The sequence below is a fragment of the Oryza glaberrima genome, chromosome 5 (genome assembly GCF_000147395.1).
Source record: "Oryza glaberrima chromosome 5, OglaRS2, whole genome shotgun sequence".
In the NCBI taxonomy this organism is placed as follows: domain Eukaryota; kingdom Viridiplantae; phylum Streptophyta; class Magnoliopsida; order Poales; family Poaceae; genus Oryza; species Oryza glaberrima.
Window position 1 is genome coordinate 17,559,043 of NC_068330.1, and position 21,955 is coordinate 17,580,997.

A 21,955-nucleotide genomic window follows, 5' to 3' on the forward strand; every position below is an offset into this window, starting at 1 on the left:
CGCTGCATGTACGTGGCACGTAGGGTGGCGATCTTGAGTGACGACGCATCGATACTGGTTTCAATGCATGGAATGCGTGACGGCCTGACGGGTACAGCCAAACTCGCGGAGCAAACGCCAAGACAGACAGTGCTTACGCTGCCCTGCGTTTGCACTCTGGGCCGTGTAAGAGAGCTTGTGTTACGGCCCGCGTGTACTCAACCAAAGGCCCGAAAGTGAAAAGCCCATGCCTAAAGCCCCCAAAAACCCCTAACAAACCTCATTTTTACGGTCTTGCCCCTGTCAATCCCCCACGCCGCGAGGCGCGAGCTTCCGCGATGTTGGCCGCCGTCCGGCGCCGCCGCCTACTCCTCCTCCCGCTGCCTCTCCGCTTCTTCTCCGCCGCCGCCGCCGCCGCCTCCACCACCACCGACCCGAAGGTCGTATCCTACCTGATATCCTCCTGTGGCCTCACCCCTGCCGCCGCCGCCCGCGCCGCCGCCACCTCGCCCTGGCTCCCCCTCGCCTCTCCGGACTTCGCCAGCAACGCCGACGCCGTCGTCGCGCTCCTCCGCCGCTACGGGTTCACCGACGCCGACATCTCCGCCACCGTCCGGGCGTTCTCCAGGATCCTCGCGTCCGACCCCGCCCGGACCCTCCAGCCCAAGCTCGACTACCTCCGCTCCGTCGGCATCACGGCGCCGCTCCTCCCCCGGGTCGTCTCCCTCAGCCCCGTCATCCTCCACCGCAGCATCGAGTCCCACCTTGCCCCGCTCATCGCCTCCCTCCGCGAGGTCCTCGGCTCCGACTCGCGCATCGTCACCGCGCTCCGCCAGATGCCGTTCGCCATGCGCTGCAGCCCCAAGGCCACCTTCCTCCGGACGCTCCCCGTGCTCCGCGACGTCCACGGCCTTACGCCCAGCGAGCTGTCCAAGCTCGTCGCCAGCCAGCCCGGGGTCATCCTGCTGGGCCCCGGCCGCGCCGGGGAGATCGTCCAGGCCGTCAAGGACGCCGGCGTCGAGCCAGGAAGCCCCATGTTCGTCTACATCTTCGCCGCCTTCTCCAAGCTGAAGGCCCCCACGCTGGAGAACAAGTTCGCGATCTACCGCAGCCTCGGCTTCGGCAAGGACGACATCGCCGTGATGCTGCGGCGGCTCCCGAACGCGGCGGGGATCTCGGAGGAGAGGCTGAAGAGGACCGTCGGCTTCTTGACCGGCAAGGCGGGGCTGCGCCGCGAGGACATCGTCGCGTACCCGAACCTGCTGTCGCGGAGCCTGGACTCCCACGCCCGGAGGTGCGCGGTGCTCGCCGTGCTGAGGAGGGAAGGGAAGCCGGAGGGGCAGCACCGCGTGCCCCATGTGCTCGTGGCCAGCCTCGCACGGTTCATGAAGGCGTACGTGAGGCGGTACGAGGGGGAGGTCCCCGATGTCTTGCGGGCTATCAATGGCGAGATCCCCTTCGAGGGCTTTGGGCTTGGCGAGTTGGAGAAGAAGAAGCCACAGCGGCAGGAGAAGATCAGAAGGTGAATATACTGCTACTATATAATGTGCATTTTGGGCTATTGCCAATTTGCCATCAGCCAGCCATTGTTTGGTCACTGGTGTGTTTCTTCTTGGTAGCACAATCCATCGGGCGTTGAACATTGTATTGGCGTTGCTGAATGAATTTTGAGTTAAACACTGAATGAACATTGTATTGGCGTTGCTGAATGAATTTTGAGTTAAACACTGAAACCCAATCGAATTGTACGAGTAACTTACCTGGAACATGTTTGCCATTAGGAATTAGAAGTTCAGATTTCAGTTATGAACATTTGTATTATGTATCTATATCTACTGTCTGTTTGAAACTGGGTTTTCTACTTGATTGCTAACTGCACATACATTTGCACGCAACGGGGCCGTATTGTTCTACAAATATTTGTATACTCTGGAATTTTGTCCTTGCTTGTTGAATTCAACTTTAAACTAAGCTGTGAATTTGGCACTGGTGGTTGAAATGATAGGAACTGTTCATTTTCAGACGGACAACAATGAGGTCATACTAAGGGTTAACAGAAGCGGTTAACAGAAGCATGATTGATTAATTTATTCCTTGTTTGTTACTCTCTTTCCATCTAGTAAGATTGAACATGAAAAATATTTATTACGGCTGGTGTCTTCATCATCCATTAGAATATTAGATGACCTTCGATATGGGCCAAACCGATTGTTTCGATCATGGGCAGAAAGGAACGAATCAAACCTTAATGAGAGCCTTGCCCAAATATTCCATACACATTGAGCCCGGCCTAGTTGTTCTACTGAAGCCTTTTGCGACTGAAATCAAGCGGTGTGTGGATAGAGGATGTTGGGCACGGCGAGGCACTTTTTGTTGCTGCTGCTGCTTTCTCTCTCTTTTTTTTAGGGCTCTCTTTTTTTTTTCCCTAAAAACAAAAGTAGTATTAGAGAGAAGACCTCAAATCTAGATAAGGTACGATATGGATGAGCCAATGGCATCCTCCATGAGAGGACAACGCAACCCATTAGGTGAAATGCGACCAAAAAACACCAAACCACGACAACTTGTCTCTCAGTCTCCGTGCTGCGAACTCGCGATCGAGAGGGCAGACGATCTCTGACCTGAGCTCGTAGTGTGAATTCGACGGTAATCCGGATGAAAACAGTCACAGAAATTTTCGACCAGCCAAGCGTCGTTTTCATGAGTAGTGCCGTTCTATTGTTTATGTTTCTAGAAGTATAGTAATTTTGATTGTTTTTAATTTTTTTCAGTATCGTATTATTTTTTAACACTAAATAGTTAAATTGATAAATATGATTAATCATTTTTGAATAGATGCTAACGATTCTGACAGTTTTCATTCCACCCATGCATCATTTAAGGTCCTGTTTTTTTCTCCACATAAGTTGGATGAAGATTAAGATTTTCGAGGCATGTTTTTCAAACTGCTAAACGGTGTGTTTCGTGCAAAAACTTTCTATATGAAAGTTGCTCTAAAATATCATATTAATCTATTTTTTAAGTTTATAATAATTAAAACTCAATCAATCATACGTTAATACCATCTCGTTTTGTGTAAAAAACTCTCTCTTCATCTCCAGGAGAAAGGAACATCACCTAAGTGTTTCTCTTGCCCTGCTCCTCCATCTCTCCTTGCCAAATATGCTCATGCTTGATGTTTTTGTTCATGCTTGATGTTTTTGTTCTTGCATATACTCGTGCGTATTCTTATTCTTTACACTAATTGTTTGTCGATAAGGCCATCGATCTGGTGAAGAGTCAAGACCCACAGGTCGAAAACATACATGATACCACTAGCTGATTGCTCATGCTGTCTGTCAAGCAGTGGAGCATGGCCATGCTTGGAGGAGCAGCCGAACATGAGAACATGCACGTTTCTTCCCCGCGCCGGCCGCGCCTGCCACATGGTGCAGGTACACTGCTGATTGGAGTAGTATGAATTGGTGATAGGGATCGGGACATGGACTGATGGACTCATGGTCCTCATCGACAGTGTAGACCAAAGGATCCTATGCCTTGTGTCTCTGTACGCTGTCTGTAGTATCTGTTATCGCGAGCTGAATGGATTTCTGAACTTCAGGTTGCTAGTATTTCACATCCTGCTCAGACAGAAGGAATAAAACAGTACTACCAGTTACCATTCAGAGATCAGACAGTACAAGAACAATTATCTCAAAATAAATAAATGAATGGATGAACTATCGGTGAACAATTATGCTCTGTCAACACATGGGTAAGAGAATCTTGGAACAATATTACAATGCCAGGGGTTCCAGCAGAAGCGGTATCCTTCTGGTATGAAATCGAATATGTTAACAAATTGTTTGGAACCTTGGATATTTAAAGTGAAAAATTTCAGGGATATATCCACCCAGGAATATTTCCTAGCAATTTGGACAAATCATCTGCTAGCTTAGGTGCCTTCGTTCCAAACGGCTCACTGTTGGGCACACACACTACATGAAGTCAACGGAGCAAATCGATGCAGATGCTAACAACGACATTATCCTGTAATATACAGGTGAACTGTGTTTGTAAGCTTGCAAAGCCGCATGTGAGGTACAGCTTCCCAGGGTACGTAGGGTTCATTGTTATTGCAAATAATCAATACACTGATTCCCTAACTATAATTGCAGGTTATCAACATGCATGCAGAAGAATATATAATCAAGAAATTGACATGTCTGGATCAGGGAGAGGTGGGGGATCAGAGACTGGATAGCTGAATCAGTGATCGATCGATGCCTAAACCAAGAAACACGCAAAGATTAGACAATGATCCGCGAGCTAATTAGGGGTTGCCCTGATTGTATACTGCCTTACTGTCACTAATGCAACTCGCCACCTTTCAGTGGTTGCTGGAAAATTGCAGTATCACCTCGTTATTCTGCATGCATATGTTAGCTGTCGTGGTCTCTTTGGTGGATGGATGGGTGAAGGTTTCAGTTGCGGCTGCGTTGGTAGACAGCGCCAGAACAATTTGCTCAAATGTCTGAATTATTGAGGAGCATGCATGACAGTTATCTCTTTTTTTTTGTTAGTAATTTGGATATATTATGTACCTTCAGAGTTGCATTCTTAATATTTTTATGATACTCGTGTTGACAGTCATAGTGTCATGCAGCAATTGAGACATCTGCTGAAACTTGATTAAAGCAACAAAAGCCCTTTGATTAAAGGCACGGTTTTGAAGTATTTTTTTTCCCACTTGGAGGTGATTTTTTTTGTCAGATAGCAAAATATATAGTCGATTTGTATAACTGCTTTCTTTTTTACTATATTTTACACAGATTATATGATTAGTGAAAAGTTATCTCGGTGACTTGAAATGTCCATGATTTTGTCTGCTGGTAATTCTCAACGGTTTTCAATTAGTCATAGGCCCATGCTTTGCAACGGGATGAGATCCGGTGAACATTGTTCAATTTTTCTCAACCCGTATTTTTCTCTCGGTTTTCTAGAACGGTTTTTCTCTTGGTTTTTTGGAACAGTTTTATCAGTTTTTTATTCTCTGCTTTTGGGATGGTTTTCTTCTCCGTCTTTTAACCTTTTTTTTTCCTGGTTTCTTTAGCCGTTTTCTCTCGGTTTCTTGGAGCAGTTTTTTTATACGTGGGATTAGAATGAGAAGAGGAGGACGACGATTATGTTTCTAAGATAGTAAAGATATACGGAGGATGTGCGCGCGCATTATCACGCAGGTATACATTATCCATACTAGAATAGTTGAATTTGGCGTCGATGAGATGATGGAAATAGGAGAAATGGCTACGCCGAGCCAACGCTTGCATGTGATCTGATCGAAGACCATCCCTTAAGCAGAAGCTGATTATTACATGAAAACAGTGTTTGAGATTGGACTCAGATTGGAGGGACCATCGGTAGATGGATAAATAAGAAAGAAATATGCAGAGATATTTTGAAGCTTAAAGCTTAATCTCCAAAATGATCCAACCTGCAATTGCACAATTTTAGCTTTTCTTTGGAGTGGAATTGTAATTTCTCAAAGGTAAAGTCCTTATATGTAACCAGGTTACAATGTATATTTGAATTGTAACCTGCAGCTGATTTCATAATTTAGAATTGGATTTTGCAATTAGTTTTGGGGTGCTTTCTTCGTACCTTTAGTGACATATCTAGAAAAAAATTATAGTAGGGACTAAACAAACTAGATCAACATGTCTCATATATATAACTAGACAAAAAAATCATAGTGGGGCTGGATGAGAGTACCCATAGTTGCAACGCGGGTACTAGGGCTCATGCACGGATCGTCCCCATAGCATGTCTACGACTGTTGATGAGATCTCCCTTTTTATTACTCGTTACAACATCTCCAACAGATTTTTCTACTTGACTCTCCAACCCAAAATTTAGTCATCGCAGGAAAAAAAAAAGTTCCATTCAGCTCTCCAAGCCATATGAATGGCAAAACCAGTCACTTGGATGGCCAAATGTAACCAGCCTCCTCCACTGGCCAAACATGGGTCCCACCATCTCTCCCCCGTCCTTGCATCGCTCGACAGCTCGAGTGGTGAGCAGTGCGCCCGACGCTAGCCCGTCTCTTTCTCCTCTTCGAGCTTCGCTGGCGTCTAGATTCCGACAACGGCCATTCGCCCATCGTGGCCCGACGTCCAGATCCCGACGAAACCCACCAACGTCGCCCACGTTGGCCGACGCCTCCCACACCCACACCCATGGCCTCCACCGCCTCTGCCCCTGTATCATCTCAACTGTGCGGGAGCTCAAGATGGTCGACAACGTGGATTTGGGTGCGGGTGGAAAGGGAGGTCCGACAACAACGTAGGAGGGAGGGCGCGGTGGTGGTGGGGCTTGATTATGAGGAAAGGAGAGCGCGGCGGTATGAAGGCAAGGAAGATGCTTATGCGGTGGCGGTGGGATGCTCCTGCTCCTCCTTCTCATGCTGTCGCCGTGCTCTCATGCTGTCACCCGCTTCAGCCCCATGCTGCTTGTTGTACGTCTCCTCGAGGCAGCGTTGCCACTCGATGGCTAGTCATGCCCATGTTGCTCTAGCTTTGTCAGCGTCTCGGCCAGCTATGCGTCCGCCGCAACCTCCCTCATTCGCAGCTCCACCACTACCTATGCCGATCACCATGCGTCGCACACTACCCCTCCTCCGTTCCGACCTCACATCGCGTTGGGCTAGGTCACAGTTGGAGGCGGAGGAGTTTGGTGGGGACTTGGGCTTTGGAGTGGGTGGGTGGTGGTGGTGGTGGATTCATAAAGGCTCACATATGGGTCCTAGTGTCATAGACTGAAAGCTCATAGTGCAGATGGAGAGGTTATTCGAGTAAACAACAAGTTTAGCTTGCCAAATCAATTGAAGAACTATCTATATGAGTGTTTGGAGAGTCTGATTTAGCTAGTTTGTTGGAGATGCTTTTAAAAACACAAGTAAAAATATTATTGAATTAAACTTTAAAATTTAAATCCGATTTGGAATATATTTCAAATACTTCATGAAATACTCCTACCCGATACAAAATTTTGTTTTGCATGTATGAACACGCATTACGCTTGTAGGAGAGGCCCACCCGCGCTCCGTTGGGTGATTTTCCCGATTTTCAACTGCGGACCACTCGAGCTTTCGCGAAAAGAATTACAAGCGGCGAACAAAAATCCATTTCTGCCCCCGCTCTTGAAAATTCGCCGTGTGCCTCCAATACCTTGCTTCACAATCACGGCCAAGGGTATATCCGTTATTCCACACCTGGCCCCCGCGCCCCCACCCGAAAAATTTCGAAATCCAAAAACCAGCAACGGGCCACCCGGCGCCGGCGCGCGGGACCGTCCGATCACCCATCCAACGGCCAGGATCTCCCGTGGCGCCTCGTTGGAGGGAAACCGCCTGCGCCGTCCGATCCGTAGCCCTAGCCCCACGCTCCGCTATAAAAAAACCGCCCCCATTTCGACGGTCTCCAAGAACACACACACTCTCCCATCCCAACCTCTCCCAAAATTAGCCCCGATCCGATCGCTTCCTAGCCCTGATTCGAGGTGAATTCCGCAACAAAAAATCTTTCGATTCGCTTCCCCCCGAATTATCTAGCGCCTCGTGCTTTCCGGTGAATTTTTTTTTGGGTCCGATCGATTCTTTTTTTTTTTTTTTTTTTGGGGGGGGGGGTGTGGGTGGATTATTGAGGATTTGAGGTGTTCTTGGTGCGATCGGAACATTTTTGGTTCGTTTGTTTGGGGATTCTTGCGGTGTTCTGGGTAGAATCAGGACTAGCTGTTCTTCTCGGTGTTCCGATCGTTTGGGGATTAGTGAGGATTTGAGGTGTTCTTGGTGCGATCAGAAGATTTTTGGTTCGTTTTTTTTTTTCTCTTTCGGATTCTTGCGGTGTTCTTGGTAGAATCAGTACTCTCGGTGTTCCGATTCCCGCGTTGGAGTTTCAGAAGGTCTCACCCACCCTGACGTTTCGCGTTTCGTGGCGATTTCTCTGCAGGTAAAAAAGGGGAGGAGAAGATGAGGGAGATCTTGCACATCCAGGGCGGGCAGTGCGGGAACCAGATCGGGTCCAAGTTCTGGGAGGTGGTGTGCGACGAGCATGGCATCGACCCGACGGGGAGGTACGCCGGCACGTCGGACCTGCAGCTGGAGCGCGTGAACGTCTACTACAACGAGGCGTCGTGCGGCCGGTTCGTGCCGCGCGCCGTGCTCATGGACCTGGAGCCGGGCACCATGGACTCCGTCCGCACGGGGCCCTACGGCCAGATCTTCCGTCCCGACAACTTCGTCTTCGGCCAGTCCGGCGCCGGCAACAACTGGGCCAAGGGCCACTACACCGAGGGCGCCGAGCTCATCGACTCCGTCCTCGACGTCGTCCGCAAGGAGGCCGAGAATTGCGACTGCCTCCAAGGTATCATCATCATCATACCATCACCCCCACTATCTGTTTCGTTTCTTGAATTATTTTCCATGGAATCCGGTGGTCGATCGAGCTCTGCTTCCGTTGGTCAGGTTTCCAGGTGTGCCACTCGCTGGGCGGCGGCACGGGCTCCGGCATGGGCACCCTGCTGATCTCCAAGATCAGGGAGGAGTACCCGGACAGGATGATGCTCACCTTCTCCGTGTTCCCGTCGCCCAAGGTGTCGGACACCGTGGTGGAGCCCTACAACGCCACGCTCTCGGTCCACCAGCTCGTGGAGAACGCCGACGAGTGCATGGTGCTCGACAACGAGGCGCTCTATGACATCTGCTTCCGCACCCTCAAGCTGACGACTCCCAGCTGTGAGCATATCCCTGCCATTGATACCTGTTCTTTTGTTATACTACTAAGTTTTACTGAATTAGATTATCATTTCTGCAATATTATGAGAAATTTCAGTTCACTAAGTCATCTTGAAGTGCTTTGTGCTTTATGAAAAAGGTCGTTGTCTGTCATTTTCGTTTCACTAGTGCGAAACTACTGCTTCACATATCCAAAATGTTGTGAGGAGCTTAATCATCTTAATTAGGTGATGCCAGCTGACTTAGTTTGGTTCCTTGTAAAGGATTATTAGTGTTGGATTCGTTTATACCATTATATGTAGTTGGTGTGCTTGACTTGTTTATCCAACCAACCACCAGTTTAAATGAGCTGACTGAACTAAATCTCATCAAATCTCTTAGGCCGAGTTTAGTTCCAAACTTTTTCTTCAAACTTCCAACTTTTCCATCACATCAAAACTTTCATACACACACAAACTTCCAACTTTTCCGTCACATCGTTCCAATTTCAACCAAACTTCCAATTTTGGCGTGAACTAAACATACCCTTAGTACATAAGTTTTGCCTTGTAGTTGAAATAATAACTGCACTTATTCCACATACTGTGTTACATAAAGGGAGTATGAACTGTTAAATGTTACTAGAAGGTCTGATGCTGGGTATGACTTGAGGGTTGTTTTCTGCACCATTTTCCATATCGCTAATACTTCTGTAGCTTGGAGTTGGGGCATGTTTTCCAGCATAAGAATGATATCCCCTTAATTAGAAATGTGTGGTAATGAAAATTCTTGTAGTGTCAACTGAAACCAAAACATCAGTTCAGTTCTGAACTTCTAAATTCTAAGAGCAAACATGCTACTACTTCATTTAATTTGTTTTTTCTGCTGATGTATTCTTTTGGTGATCTTTTATCTAGTAACATTTGTTATGATTAAAAGCCAAGCTGATATGTTTACTTATTAGGCTCTTGCTGTGCTACTGCTCATCTGAATCTTGATTTTTGCGGACAGTTGGTGATCTGAACCACTTGATTAGTGCCACCATGAGCGGTGTCACCTGCTGCCTGCGCTTCCCAGGGCAGCTGAACTCCGACCTCCGCAAGCTCGCCGTCAACCTGATCCCCTTCCCGCGGCTCCACTTCTTCATGGTGGGCTTCGCGCCGCTCACCTCGCGCGGCTCGCAGCAGTACCGCGCCCTCACTGTCCCTGAGCTCACCCAGCAGATGTGGGACGCCAAGAACATGATGTGCGCCGCCGACCCGCGCCACGGCCGCTACCTGACGGCCTCGGCCATGTTCCGCGGCAAGATGAGCACCAAGGAGGTGGACGAGCAGATGATCAACGTGCAGAACAAGAACTCGTCCTACTTCGTGGAGTGGATCCCCAACAACGTCAAGTCGAGCGTGTGTGACATACCGCCGCGCGGCCTCTCCATGGCGTCTACGTTCGTCGGCAACTCCACCTCCATCCAGGAGATGTTCCGCCGCGTCAGCGAGCAGTTCACGGCCATGTTCAGGAGGAAGGCGTTCTTGCACTGGTACACGGGCGAGGGCATGGACGAGATGGAGTTCACCGAGGCGGAGAGCAACATGAACGACCTCGTCTCCGAGTACCAGCAGTATCAGGACGCCACCGCCGACGAGGCCGAGTACGAGGAAGAAGAGGACGCGATACAGGAGTAGAGACTGTCTGGGCAATGGTACCTCGTATCCCCTGCCCATCGTTACCCTAATATGTTTGCCTGAACATCATCGCAGTTGCATCACCATAGCTACCTCCGCACCTTAAAATTTGATGCTTGTTTGTATGCTATCGCGTGTATCAGGAGTGCGTACTGGTTCCGTATGCTAAAGTCTTGGCTATTGATGTTCTGTTTGCTTGCTTACAAGTTACTGTGCTGAGCGAAACATTGCAACTCCGATTGAAAGAGTGATGGGATTTTTTTTTTTTTTGGACTGGAAGATTTTTATAGAATTTCGTTCAGTTCCTTTGAGAATCTTTCAGAATTCTTTTGTTCTAAAAATGAGACTTTGCGGAACTTCGACTGAAATGGTGAAATGTATGGAAGCACTATTCAATCAACTGTAACCTGCATTCGATGGGACATACTGGTAGAGGAGAGGAAGACAGATTGAGAGTGATTACCCAAGGTTGTCTTCACGGAATTTTTCACCCTTCACTCAGATTGCCATCCATTTCACTCTAGTAATCTCATACCTTGTTTAGATAGACCACAACCGCGGCCCATTTAAATAGATGGGCAGGAAATTTTGTTCGAAATACCGGCTTGTCCGTATTAATGGGCCAGAATTGTGATCCATCAAAATAAGACCGTAAGCCGCGGATTTTGTAGTTTTTTAGGTGAAAGGTTTTTTTTTTTAAAGAAAAGTATTTCCTCCGTCCCAAAAAAAATATTTTTCACCTATCCCACATGTACCAATAAAAACAAAAATGCTAAAATACCCATACTTTATCAAATTTCAATTCCATTTCCTACTTTCACAAACTATAATACAATGATTAACTAAAAGATGAACTTACGACGAATGGACTGTCTCCATTCCATGATATAAAATCCCTAATATTTTGAACTACATAGGCAAGATCATTTATGTTATGGGATGGAGGTAGTACTAGATATGGTCGGTTTCTAGTAATGGTTGGTTAACGTCTTATATTAATAAACTTAGGTTATGTAGGTCATTCAGAAAAAAGTGCACGGACGTCCTCGCGTCGCATCCCCCGCCCCGGTGGCCAGATCGGGAGAGGGCGAGCTCGCGGCGGCAATGCGACCTGAGCTTGGCGGTGGCGGGAGGCGCATGCTGGTGCGGCACAATCCAAGCTCGCGGCGGCAACGATGGTGCGGTTCGGTGGAGGCTCGCAACGGCGTGACGGTTGTGGCTGGTGGCGGCACACCAAGGCTGGTCGGCGAGGGGCGCCGGTGCTGTGGTGCCCACATGTCGGCGGGGGTTTAGATGGCGATGGAGCAATGGTACGTCAGCTGTGGATAGGCAGACGGCGAGTAAAAACCCAGCCTGGCCTTGGACCAGACCGACAATGATGGCGTTTGAGCATTACTCCCACTCCTGAGGTCGTTGTCATGCCATCTCATCCCTTCTAGTGGGGTTGCCGGGTGAAAGCCCAATATCGATTCTTTTTGAGACTTTGACGGATGGCAGTAGTGGTGCTTTTGTCGCTTCTCTCCCTGGAGACATCGTCTTAGCAGCCCCCTTGTCAAAGCCTCCTAAACAGCTGGTGCAAACTCACTCTAGATTCATGTCCTCCTATGTCGGTGCCTTAGCTAATACAAGTTGGCCACATGATGTCGGTTGCCTAGCAGGGTTTCGTGTTGGTTCTAAGAGTGTCGGTTGTAAGAGTTGAGTTTTGGCGATCTCGGCTATAATTCCTTTGTTGCCTAGCAGCGGCCGGTTCGGTGCTAGTCTTATCCTGGGTCTGTGTGTTAGTGTTGTCGGTGTATGGGTGATGATATTCTTTTTTTTTTCTAGTTACGACCTTCAGGGTTGTAATATTGTAAAAAAAATTATGCTATATCAATATGAACATCGTAGTCGTTAAAAAAAATAAACTTAGGTTACACACGGTAAATTCGGCAAAAGAAAAAAACATAAGGTAAATGTGTGGGCTGTTAGCAAAATTTTCGTAAGGTAGTTATGCATCGTACGATTTGCTTACGAAACTTTATTCAAGTGGCTATTTTAACAAATCCAAATGAAAACACAATTGCATTGCATTACCAAGCCGTCAATAGAAAAAAAAACAGCATTAAAATCAAACTGCCCCGTAATTCCACATTTTTTCACACACAACAAAAAAAAAGCGAAGTCCACTAGAAAGCATCACGTGTGCACGTGTTGCACCAAACTAAAACTACGCCGAAAACACGAGGGCTTGAAAAATCACCTCTTTGTTTGACTCGGGCGCATCCCATCCATCGTACACCCTAGACGTCCAAACAAATTCAACTTCTTTAGTTTAAATTTTATTTAAAAAACCAACTTATATCGTCCACCTACTCAGCACATAAAGCGATAAATTTTATCTTTTAAAGGCATGTTTAGATTCATTTGAAATGGCAAATAGCAAAAATTTTGGTGGCAAAAGATTTAGGGCCCCTTTGAATCAAAGGATTTATATAGAAATTTTATAGGATTCAAATCTTCTAGGAAATTTTCATATTTGGCCCTTTGATTTAAAGGATTGAAGCTTTCCAAATCCTATAAAATTCCTATGGAATGATACATTGCATGTGGATTTTGGAGAAAATTTAGCTAGAGCTCCAACCTCTTAGAAAATTTCCTCTGAGTCTATCTCTCTCATCTGATTCCTACGTTTTTCCTGCGCTCCAATCAAACGACCATTCCTATATTTTTCTTGTGCTATCTGTTTTACACTTCAATTCCGGTCAGAATCATTTGTTTTTCCTATCCCTCCATTTTTTCAACCCTGCGATTCAAAGGGGCCCTTAGCATTGTAAAAGTACTAGTTGGTGTTTATATGCATCTTAAAGTTTTACCATTTTAGCACTAAAGAGAGAGAAAGAAAGAGGGTGTGGTCCCGGAGCACTTTTTAGCAAAATTTGCTACTATGAACTAGCAAATGCCAAATGTCAAATTACCAACTTTTATTACTAGTGTTTAGATCTAAAATGACAAAAAATACTCCAAAATAGCAAAACTTTTGCTATTTTAAAGGATCTAAATAGACCCTAAATACTTAATTATCTATCACCATTACTAATTTTGCTTTGATTATTTTTACCCTTTACTAATTTTACATTGGGACGCTAGAAATGATCACGAAATTTTCGTGGGACGGAACGGAGGGAGTACGGGCGAGGCGGCCACGCCAAATTAAAGCCTTCACTAACGCTAAACGTCACAGTAACAAACTTTCTCGCCCAAATCCATCCAGCCCGTCGCCGCCCGCCGCCCGCCGCGCGCGCGCGCACCCGAGCTCCCGCTCCCTCCCCTCCGATGGCGGCGGCGGCGCGCTCCCTCGCGCTGCTCTCGACCGCCTCCGCGTCCCTCGGCCTCGGCGTCGCGCGCTCCTCCGCCCGCCCTCGGTCCCCGTTTGGGCGGGGCCTCGCCCTCTGCGGCCTGTCGTCGTCCTCGTCCTCCTTCGCCGCCACCGCCGCGGTGATGGGGAAGGCCGGCACCGCGGAAGCCGCCGACGCCGGGATGGACGCCGTCCAGCGGCGGCTCATGTTCGAGGACGAGTAAGTGGCCGCCACCCACCGCCGCCTCGCCAACTTTTGGGTTGTTGTGGAGATTGTGGCGGCGTGCTCGTTGGGTCGTTGACTTAGCTGTCGAATTGGTTAGCACCCTAGCCTAGGGTTTGGTCATTATGATGCTGGCGTGGCAGAGTCGATTGCAATACGGTTGAATTAGTGGATGTCAGGACTGTTTCTTGCCAGGATTGGATGTATCATGATCCATATGCTAAACTGCCATATAGTGTCTACCTTGATTGTTGGTGCTGTTTTAGCTTAGTAATTTATCAGATTTGGCTTTGTGCCGTGGGGTGGAAGATGAGCTGGAAATAGCTCCTGAGAAAATCACATTTTATTTCTTAGACAACAATACTGAGCAATCCGTTTTTACCCTGCAGGTGTATTTTAGTGGACGAACAGGACAACGTCATTGGCCATGATTCCAAGTATAACTGTGCGCCTCTATGAGTTGACCTTTCCCTTCATTTTTGTGTGGTTGCTGTATTTCTAGATTGGACGCATGTAAAATTGCTGCTGGTTGTTACAGTCTCGATACAAATGTATTTGGTTGCTTCAATTGATCTGATAGAAATTGGCCTCATATGCATCTGATGTTGTGTAGAATTTGTGTCAAGTGCAAGATGCATTACTTTGGTTTTGTCTTCATTAATGCATGATATACCAGATAAAAGTAGAGAAATAGCACAGTGTTTAATGGAATCATGACTGGATCAAATTGGTGGCTAATGAAATAGTGTAATTACAAACTATCGTCTAGACTAGTTTTGAAGTTCACTCTTTCTTTTATCATTACCACAGGACGCTTGATATTTTGCTAAATTGTTATTGATGACTGATGAAGTACTGCAAATAAAATTGTAAATTTGTTTAATACAGTATCACTGTTAGAGCAGTTGCAATAGGAAATGTAGGATTTTGAGTTTTGGATTCAACCCAATTTTCTGGGCAAGATAATCTTTAGGCTGAACTTTGGCATTTGCAATAGGAAGAGTAGCAAAGTAATGCAAAACTTTGTTAAGCTTGATTGGACTAATTTTTTAGTCACGTCCTCATAACTTTCAGGCCATCTCATGGAAAAGATAAATTCTGGTCATGTCCTCCACAGAGCGTTCAGTGTTTTTCTTTTCAACTCCAAATATGAATTGTTACTTCAGGTATGTAACAGCATTTAATGTAGTTACAATGCAATATATTTTTGGCTGTTTATCATGGACCATATTATGGTTGACATTGCTATATTCCCAATAGAATAGAATATACAATATGCTATAAGGTTTGGAACAAGCCGATGTTGCTTAGGAAATCAAATACTTGGCTTATTTTCTGACTTTTGGTTGGTATAACTCATAACTCAACCAAGATGGGATTGTCAAGCTCAGAACTAAATACTGCTGCTTAGATGGGTTCATGAATCATGATGAAGCTAGCCTTGAGTGCCTAGGCTGATGGAAATGCAATATCTTCGAGCGCGTGCATTAAATTCTAAGCTCATTCATAGGTTGCTAAAGCTTGAGTTCAACTTCAAACAAACATAGGAGTAATTTCAATTAGTCCAACTCCAAATCATGCTTATCTGGTGGAACCCAAGTTTATCCTTTTCTCACAACACAGGGATCATATTGAAGAAACTCTCTGAAAGTATTTGAAAAACTGTGTATGCGATTTCGTTGGTATTTATTTTAAAAAACCGTGCATGCGATTTCTTGCATACTTATGCAACAATTGCTATGGATACTTCATTAACAAGAGATTATACTTGGTCCTGAATCAATTCATAGTAGCAGAGCTCAAATGTACAGGAGAGCATTGATAACCACTTTTGCTTGTAGTGGATGTCATCGTACTTACCATTTTTTCTGGACTTTGCCATTTCATCTATTATTTTCTACACTTAGCTTATCAAATAAATAGAAGTATTAACTTGTTCTGTCATAGATTTTCTTTTAATATTATAGTCTTGATCCTTTCCAGCAAAGGTCTGCTACAAAAGTGACATTTCCACTTGTCTGGACAAACACTTGCTGTAGCCACCCTCTATACCGTGAGTCCGAGCTCATTGAAGATAAAAGCCTAGGTACATCTATCTACCTGCCCTGAAATGAGAACTGTGAAAAACAAAGCCATACCTATCTTTGCACTGTCTATGCTGCTATCTCCACCTTACTAAATAATACAAGTTGCTACGTTGTATTTCAGGGGTCAGAAATGCAGCACAGCGGAAGCTATTCGATGAACTGGGAATACAAGCTGAAGAACTACCTGTTGACCAATTCATTCCTCTTGGGAGGATGCTTTACAAGGCTCCATCTGATGGAAAATGGGGCGAACATGAACGTAAATATTTGCCCTCTGCCCTCTACCTGATACATTTCAGCCTTCATACTTATCGTCCAGCTATCACTTGCCTCTTGTGTATTTTCAATTGCTGTCTTTTGAAATTTTTAGAATATAACCATCTTTCGCCATTTCAGTGGACTACCTCCTATTCATGGTTCGTGATGTGGAGCTCAGCCCGAATCCTGAAGAAGTGGCCGACGTCAAGTACGTGAATCGTGATGAGCTGAAGGAGTTGCTCAAGAAGGCAGATGCTGGTGAAGGCGGCATTAAGCTGTCCCCTTGGTTTAGGCTGGTTGTTGACAACTTCCTCATGGGATGGTGGGATCATGTTGAGCAAGGGACTCTGGAGGAGGCCATCGACATGAAAACAATTCATAAGTTCTAGAGTATAAATCGTTGGGCAACGTCCTTAGAAAATAAAGAATTGTTGCTTTAACCTTTTCACGGAAATAATCCAGAAAGAAATACATGTTCTTATGCAGGTTTTATGAGGTAGAAGCAAAAACTTACCGGAATCATGCTCTGCCAGGAGCTTATAAGTTTTCTATTGGAGTTGGATTGGAGTAATGTTCAGGCGATCCAGCTGCCCCCTGCATGGCTGCATGCGACATACCATCGATTTTTCCTCCTTTTTTTTTCTTTGTTATTTTTTGCCAGATTTCGTTCAAGTCTAATCGGTGACCCTTCCTTGCTCGAGTCCCTTAACCATAAAACCGGGTATATTGCATCCTCCAATTTCAAAAATTGGTGCAAATCGAATCCTCGGGTGATTTGGGGAATGGTTTGTGCTGACATGGTAGCTTTGATCATGGTCAGATTCGCTCGAGTCATCATGGGCTTCTGACCTACTGTAGGACCCATGTGTCACCTCTCACTCTTCTTCTCCCTTCCTTTCTTTTCTCCTTTTTCTCCCAAGTCCCAACCAAGCTGGCAAGCCTCTCCGAGCATGTCCGCTCACGAGGGTGATGCCTGATTGCTGGCGGTTGCGGCATGACTGTGGTGGCGCGATTTCGCTAGAGTCGCTAACTCGGTTGTGTGGAAGAAGAGAAGGCAAAGGATGAAAGCTTCACCGACAAGTCGGACCCACTATCATTATTATTTTCTTCTTTTATCTAGAGTGTCACCTAACAAGCGCAATGTAGGACAAAACCATCTAAAAATCAATTTGTAACGTTTTTCGACGATAAGAGAGACGTTATACTTGGTTAAGCGGTTGAGGGGCGATTCAATTAGGAGACAAAGATGAGGGAGGTAAATAAACTTACTTCTCCTCGCGGCTGAAGGTTGAAGCTAGGAAGTGATACGCATAAACTTACATGCAGGATTGCTAATTACCGTGTACGCGCCATCAACTCAAGTCGCGAGCGTTTCTGCATGTCCTCGCTCGTGGCCCACAGCCCTGCGTGCAGCCCATCGATATCATCTTTTTGCTTCTTTTTTGCACAACGTTTCTTTTTCTCTTTTTTTTTTCACGCGAAATGCCGCACGCGTGCGTGGCGTGGAGAAAAAACCGTCAATTTTGTTTCCAAAAATCACGGGCCTATTAAGATGTCCTTGTTTTCACAAACATTGTTTTCTGTTTTGAATATATAATAATAATAATAATAATAATAATAATAATAATAATAATATAATAATAATAATAATAATAATAATAATAATAATAATAATAATAATAATAATAAACTCTATATTAAAAAATAAAAGTCATACATAAAATTTAAAACTTTCAACTCAAAATTTAAAAACTTTCAATCAAAATTTAAAGTTTGAAAACTTTCAACTCAAAATTATGCACATAAATGCAGTACAGGAAATAAAGACAAGCTGTAAATACGAATTATGTACAAGATATAAAATTAGATATTTAGAACATAGTAGGTTTATATAGAACGGTCCAGGTGTTCATTCATATACCTTCATAGGTTGAAGGTAGATCCTTCTGAAGATTACACCAAGGACTTGGTACAACACGTTCGTAATTATACAGGTACAAGACTCTCACAAGAACTCTTACATAGACTCTCACACTTAGACTCTCATGATCTTTTATTTAGGTTATACTATAGTACTAACACTTAGATGGAGTGGAGTGGAGTGTGATGGCTGGTGGAGAGGTGAGAGGAATGGTTGAGTGGGATGTGTTGTGTGTGAAATGCGATGCCTCCGAAGTGTGATGGTGAGCCCCTTATATAGCGCTCGGTAGAGAATCTTCATGATATCTCTTCTTGACTTCAAAGAGTTCATGATATCCCTTTAGACTTTATGGAGAGAATCTTTGGTGATGACGCTTTTGACCTTCAATAAAGATGTCATAATATCGCCTTTTGACCATGGACTTATCTTATCTGGAATAGTGTAGATTCCTTATCTTGAATAGTGATCTTTGTCGGGAATGACAAGATCTTTACTCATTATCTTGGTGACAAGATCTGTCGTCATATCTCGACTAAATGTGTGTTGGATTGAAATATGATATTCCTTCATCTGAATCATTATCTTGCTTAATCGATACAGATTGGGTGTAGTGAAGAATCGAGATGCCATGTAGAACAAAGAGGCGCTGGTCTGGGCCTATTTACAAGCGAACCCGCTCTATGACGGCTAAGTTACATGCACACCCCCATTTTGAAGGCTTAGTTACACGTATAATAGTCTGCTTGCTCTCATGTTTAGCTGTGTACCCATTTTGGGGCTTTACTCTTTCATGATGGAATTTGAGTAATAAGGAGGTATTGGCGAAGATGGCTTAATTTGGCTGCATTGTACCATATCTTCGTCTAGACTTCTGCATGTAGAACTAGATTTTGGGGATTCTTCCAATCTTTTAAACATAGTTTCATATACTTGAAGTTGCAATTCTCCCTTTGTCAACTCGGGTCTTGCCTTTAATAATTCTCTTGTTATATCTTCTTTTAATTGAGCCACATGAGATTTCTTGTTTTTGGCTCGAAACTTTCTTCCTTCAATTACTGGTGTGATTGCAAACTTATCCCACCATCTTGCATAATAGTTTCGCTTTAAGGTTGCTGGGAACTCCATTCTTTGAATATTGAGGTCCCATTTTAGTATCCAAGGCATCCCTGTTTCGGCACAAAATTGCATAAGGATAAAAGGATATTCCTTGAGATCCTTTTTTTATTCTTGTGTAATAACTTTGATGATTTCTCGTGGTAGGATTTCAGGAATGGCCCCTGCTTTCAGCCACCAATTACTGAAAAACCACAGTGGTATCTCCTCACATCCTTCTTTGAAGCGAATAAACCATGAATGCTTCATCTGGGAATTTTGTACGAGGAGTACTCTTTCCCAGGCCTTCTGATAATCCCAATAGTTATATCTTTTATTTGCACAGGATGTAGAATATATAGTCCTCTTTACATAAGGATTTGATGATTTATCCCAATCATCGATACTTATAATTTTTTGGATCAATAATTTTGTGAATCCCAATTCCATCACCATTCCTTGTATGGAATATCTGTGCACTTCTTGTCTCGCATAATATGGTCTCATAATAATTTTGATCTTTCCCTGGATATTCAGGGATAAAATATTGGTGTTGTGGGAAATACTTTCCCATAATCTTGATAATATTGAGATCAGAGTCTCCAAATTCTAATGGCAGGATTACTTCCTCTATATTGAGGATATAAGATGAATTATTCCCATACTTTTCTTGAACTGTAGGGGTTCTAGGAATAATATTTCCTAGTTCATTATATTTATGCTTATTTGGTGAACTTTCTGTAGTTCTCCCTTGGGCTGATAAGTCCCTTTTAGGTGCCATAGCCCTGTAAAAATTCACGAGATAAGAAATCTGGTAGGGAGTTTAATTCTCCCTTGATATGTTCTATTTCAAAGTCAAAGCATGATAATATTGCTTGCCATCTGGCAAAAATTTGTTTGGAGACTAAGTTCTCCACATCCTTTTGGAGGACATCTTTTGCTGCCTTACAATCTATACGCAGCAAGAATCTTTGATTCAATAATTTTCCTTGGAATTTTGATATGACCTTTACTATGGCCAATATTTCTTTTTTGATGGTTGAATAATTTTTTTGAGCCTCATTCCAGGTCCCAGAGATGAACCTGACTAGCTGCTCTCTGGAATCCTTTTTTTGTTTAAGAATTCCTCCATAACCATGATCTGAGGCATCTGATTCGATAATTTTGAAGGCATCTTGATCTAGGATATAAAGACAGGGCAAGGTTTTGACCTTACCTTTGATCTTCTTAACAGCTTGAGTATGTTTAGCTGTCCAAGCTGGAGGCTTTTTCTTCAACCTCTTGGTTAAAATCTTTCTGTCTTTTGCAAGATCTTTATAAAAATCGGAGACATAGTTTAAACACCCTAGAAATCTTTGCAACTGTGTTTTATCTTTTATCTCATCTGGAAATTTTTCTGCAAATTCTATTACTCTTGCTACTGGTTGGACTTGATCATATTGAATTTTATAACCGAGAAACCAAACATTAGTTTGGAAAAGTTTCATTTTCTTAGCAGAGACTACTAAACCGTTTTGAACTATGATTTTATAAAATATATTAAGGTGTTTCCAATGTTGGTCAACATCTTGGGAAAATATTAAAACATCATCTATATAAACTATAATAAAGGATGTAAAGGGAAGGAAAATCTCATTCATGATTTTTTGGAACTCAGAAGGAGCATTTTTTAAACCAAACGGCATTACGTTCCACTCATAATGACCAAAAGGAGTAGTAAAGGTAGTTTTACATCTATCCTCTTCTTTTATTTGGACTTGCCAAAACCCAGACTTCATATCAAATTTAGAATATATCTTTGAACCCTGAATCCTTCGTATTAAGTCATGCTTATAAGGTATTGGATACCTTATCCATTGTAGAACTTTATTGAGGGGTTTGTAATTAATAACTAACCGAGGAACTCCTCGTTCTTTTTCAGCAGCATTTTCTACATAGAAGGCTGCACAACTCCAAGGAGAGGAACTTTTCCTTATTAAGCCTTTATCTAGCAGGTTTTCTATTTCTTGCTTGCAAATTTCTAAAAGTCGACTATTCATCTGAATGGGCCTTGCTTTAGTGGGAATCTTATCTTCATTAAAATTAGAGATATAAGGAAGACCTACAACATGCTTTTTCCTATGCCAAAAAGCTGATGGGAAATCAGAACATATATCTTTTATGAACTTTTTTTCTAACAGTATAATTTTTTCTTGAAACTTGGATCATTAAGGGTTTGGGAAATCCAAGCATTTTTTATTTCAAAAGATATGTCACTCACAAATTGCTCTTTTTGTGTGATAATCTCCTTTAAATAGTTTAACATGGTTTGCTCGGGTTTAGAAGAAAATTTTAACTTAACATTTTTGTCTCTGATTCTAAACTGGATACCGTTTTCAGTAACAATAAAGGGTTTTATTAGGGATAAGAATGGCGTTCCCAAAATAACTCCTTGCTTTAGATCTTTTATAAGCAAAAATGAAGTTTTAATGCAGACTCCATTTATGCAAACATGAATAAAAGGGATTTTGTAATTGACTTTTAGTAAATTTCCATCTGCAGCGTGAATTTTATGGGAGGATTTTTCAAAGTATTTGAATGGGATAATACCTTCACGAATGCAGTTCACATCAGCTCCTGAATCAATTAAA

The 21,955-nt window shown here is 43.9% G+C and overlaps 3 protein-coding genes across 3 annotated transcripts; all 3 read left to right on the forward strand.

Moving 5' to 3' along the window:
* Positions 1–253: 253 nt before the first annotated feature.
* LOC127772781 (uncharacterized) lies at positions 254–2,080 on the forward strand. The gene has a single exon (XM_052298752.1). The coding sequence runs from the start codon at positions 318–320 to the stop codon at positions 1,503–1,505; it is 1,188 nt and encodes a 395-aa protein (XP_052154712.1). The 5' UTR covers positions 254–317; the 3' UTR covers positions 1,506–2,080.
* Positions 2,081–7,401: 5,321 nt separating this feature from the next.
* Positions 7,402–10,616, forward strand: LOC127772866 (tubulin beta-6 chain). The gene is made up of 4 exons (XM_052298850.1): positions 7,402–7,515; positions 7,965–8,378; positions 8,480–8,749; positions 9,740–10,616. The coding sequence occupies exons 2-4, from the start codon at positions 7,985–7,987 to the stop codon at positions 10,408–10,410; spliced, it is 1,335 nt and encodes a 444-aa protein (XP_052154810.1). The 5' UTR covers positions 7,402–7,515; positions 7,965–7,984; the 3' UTR covers positions 10,411–10,616.
* A 3,008-nt stretch (positions 10,617–13,624) lies between these two features.
* On the forward strand, positions 13,625–16,858 carry LOC127772867 (isopentenyl-diphosphate Delta-isomerase I-like). The gene is made up of 6 exons (XM_052298851.1): positions 13,625–13,964; positions 14,357–14,412; positions 15,042–15,133; positions 15,951–16,053; positions 16,176–16,313; positions 16,451–16,858. Exons 1-6 carry the CDS (start codon positions 13,723–13,725, stop codon positions 16,699–16,701), a joined length of 882 nt encoding a protein of 293 aa, XP_052154811.1. The 5' UTR covers positions 13,625–13,722; the 3' UTR covers positions 16,702–16,858.
* Positions 16,859–21,955: the final 5,097 nt, after the last annotated feature.

What these genes read in the sequence shown, in the direction of transcription:
- LOC127772781 (XM_052298752.1), top strand. Translation starts at nt 318, where the DNA reads ATGTTGGCCGCCGTCCGGCGCCGCCGCCTACTCCTCCTCCCGCTGCCT.
- LOC127772866 (XM_052298850.1), top strand. Translation starts at nt 7,985, where the DNA reads ATGAGGGAGATCTTGCACATCCAGGGCGGGCAGTGCGGGAACCAGATC. An exon ending in GAATTGCGACTGCCTCCAAG is followed by an intron (nt 8,379 to 8,479) that starts GTATCATCATCA and finishes TCCGTTGGTCAG; the next exon opens with GTTTCCAGGTGTGCCACTCG. An exon ending in CAAGCTGACGACTCCCAGCT is followed by an intron (nt 8,750 to 9,739) that starts GTGAGCATATCC and finishes TTTTGCGGACAG; the next exon opens with TTGGTGATCTGAACCACTTG.
- LOC127772867 (XM_052298851.1), top strand. Translation starts at nt 13,723, where the DNA reads ATGGCGGCGGCGGCGCGCTCCCTCGCGCTGCTCTCGACCGCCTCCGCG. An exon ending in CCATGATTCCAAGTATAACT is followed by an intron (nt 14,413 to 15,041) that starts GTGCGCCTCTAT and finishes CATAACTTTCAG; the next exon opens with GCCATCTCATGGAAAAGATA. An exon ending in AAAATGGGGCGAACATGAAC is followed by an intron (nt 16,314 to 16,450) that starts GTAAATATTTGC and finishes TCGCCATTTCAG; the next exon opens with TGGACTACCTCCTATTCATG.